Genomic DNA, 2,023 nt, shown 5'->3' on the forward strand with positions numbered 1-2,023 from the left:
CTTTCGTTGATGACCACAGTATTAGTTCCCGATCCACCTGACGCTTGGTTTGTGTTGTTACTACTGGTAGTGCTGTCTCCATTAGTGCTGGAGCTGCTGGTTGTCGTGGAATTACTGGAACTGGTTCCAGAAGAACCAGAATCATTGCTAATTGGATACAAGCTGGAGAATGATGTATCTAGCAACATAACAGAAAACGTTTAATAACGATAGGCATCAAACAGCTACTATAACAAGTCTTACCATCGAGAACGCAGGCAGAGACACTGCTTGAAATCGTTGTGACCGTGCCTGATACGCTTGAGCAGTCATCCTCGTCCAAACTGACAGTGAGACTCAGTTGTGCAGTCTTCAGTACGTCGACGTCGGATTCTCGCACGACAAAGTTTGTAACAGTAGTTCCTCCCAACGTCCTAAAGTGATGCAAGTGATGTCAGTTATGTTAACATACTGGTGCATTGCGACGAGCGTACATTGTCTTGAGTTTCGATGGGAATGTTACACCCACGATCTCTGTGATTCGGCAGTCGCTGCATTCTCTGTTAGTCACATACAAACATTAGTTAATAACCTCCCTAGTTAATACAGAAGTGAAAAAAAAAAACTCACATTAACTGCAGGCTGTCAGGAAACACTGCGCCTTTCAGAGTCGTGAGCTGTTGGTTCCCGTTAAGATACAAATTCTGCAGCTCCGATGAGAAACGGAACTTGGCCAGCGACGTGATCGAGTTCTTGCGTAGATACAGCCTCTGCAAGCCATCGGGGAAGTTTGATGCGCTCGTAGATGTGAGTGCGTTGAGATCCAACGTGCTGCAGTATCAACCACACAATCTCGATAAGCAAATCAAAGCACCGACAAACTAGTGAAATATCCAAAGATCCAAACCACGTACAGTAACAGCACACTCGATGGGAACTCCAAGCCATCCAGTGACGTCAACTGGTTGCTCGTAATATCCCTGGAATCCACGTATACTTGTCAGCATGCTACGCATCAGATACTGTACATCTCTCCAGTCTCACGTACACTTCCGTCACCGACGTTCCCACCGCCTTGAACGTCTTGATCTTGTTATTCCACAGCCATCTGCAGTATCAATACAGATAAGTCTCCGGTCTCTTATAGCCATCCATTCCATCTTAACGTACAAACTCGCGACTTCCGGGTAGCTCTCGACGACCTCAATGTCCACGTAGCTGGCGTTGATCCTGTACGAGCCCGGATCCTCTGATTCGGTTGCTTCGATCGTGACTTCATCGCAGTCGGAGTTCTTTACGAGAATAGCCACGTCGTTCGCTCCATCCGCTGCTGCGGCCAGCGTGACTTCGGACGGCGGCGCGATACCCGATTCCGGACACGTTGTCGCGGCATGGAGCCCTAAGGGTAGAGCGCAAGTGGCCACCCAGACCCACCACAGTCTCATGACGGTGGACACGTTACAAAACGCTTGGAAACGAATGAGCTGACGGTATATCGGAGACTGAGCGCAACTGTGTAAAAGAGCACGTTGCGCTAGCTAACAATTGACAGTGTGTGCAGTCACGATGGGAGGACGAAGTGATATCCCACCGAATCAGCTGTTCGAACGGCTTGCCCGAAGGTCAGACGCTCCAGAAGAGCTTCTTCAGTAGAGAATCTCCACCCAGCGTGGCCGTTGTAGTAACCTGGATACCTCAACCAGATTTTCAGAGCTCAACGACACCGTAATGGTTATTGATCGACTTCGATACATGTACGTCTTAGGATACTTAACTACGAAATCTCTGCTCGGGAGCCCAAGGCTGAATGGATAGCCATTCGCGTGCTGATCGTTTGATGAGGCAACTACAGGATCTTTTTTCTCGTTCCTGCAGTGCAACGGTGGAAGTTTTGCCACGTACTTACGTAATATGTCAGCTGAATTCCAAGTTGTGAGTCGCAGCTTTCGACCGACTCGGCTCAGAACTGAACTTTCGTCATGATAAAGTAGTTGACTCTATTTCTCACTTGTTACAATGCTCTGCTGGCTTTTGATCCCAACGC

The 2,023-nt window shown here is 48.3% G+C and overlaps 1 protein-coding gene across 1 annotated transcript in view; it reads right to left on the bottom strand.

The window, feature by feature from the left end:
- PPTG_24840 (AGC protein kinase) overlaps window positions 1-1,773 on the bottom strand; it is a gene marked incomplete at its 3' end in the record, with an annotated part of 5,046 nt that extends 3,273 nt beyond the window's left edge. Inside the window, exons 1-7 of the mRNA XM_008918698.1 lie at window positions 1,150-1,773; window positions 1,028-1,087; window positions 894-959; window positions 610-810; window positions 474-539; window positions 244-413; window positions 43-178 (exon numbers count right to left, since the gene is read on the bottom strand). Coding sequence (XP_008916946.1) covers window positions 43-178; window positions 244-413; window positions 474-539; window positions 610-810; window positions 894-959; window positions 1,028-1,087; window positions 1,150-1,424 — 974 coding nt within the window. The 5' untranslated portion in view covers window positions 1,425-1,773. The remainder of the gene's footprint in view (window positions 1-42; window positions 179-243; window positions 414-473; window positions 540-609; window positions 811-893; window positions 960-1,027; window positions 1,088-1,149) is intronic.
- Between the last annotated feature and the right edge of the window lie 250 nt (window positions 1,774-2,023).

This window comes from Phytophthora parasitica, assembly GCF_000247585.1.
Source record: "Phytophthora parasitica INRA-310 unplaced genomic scaffold supercont2.268, whole genome shotgun sequence".
Classification (NCBI taxonomy): domain Eukaryota; phylum Oomycota; class Peronosporomycetes; order Peronosporales; family Peronosporaceae; genus Phytophthora; species Phytophthora nicotianae.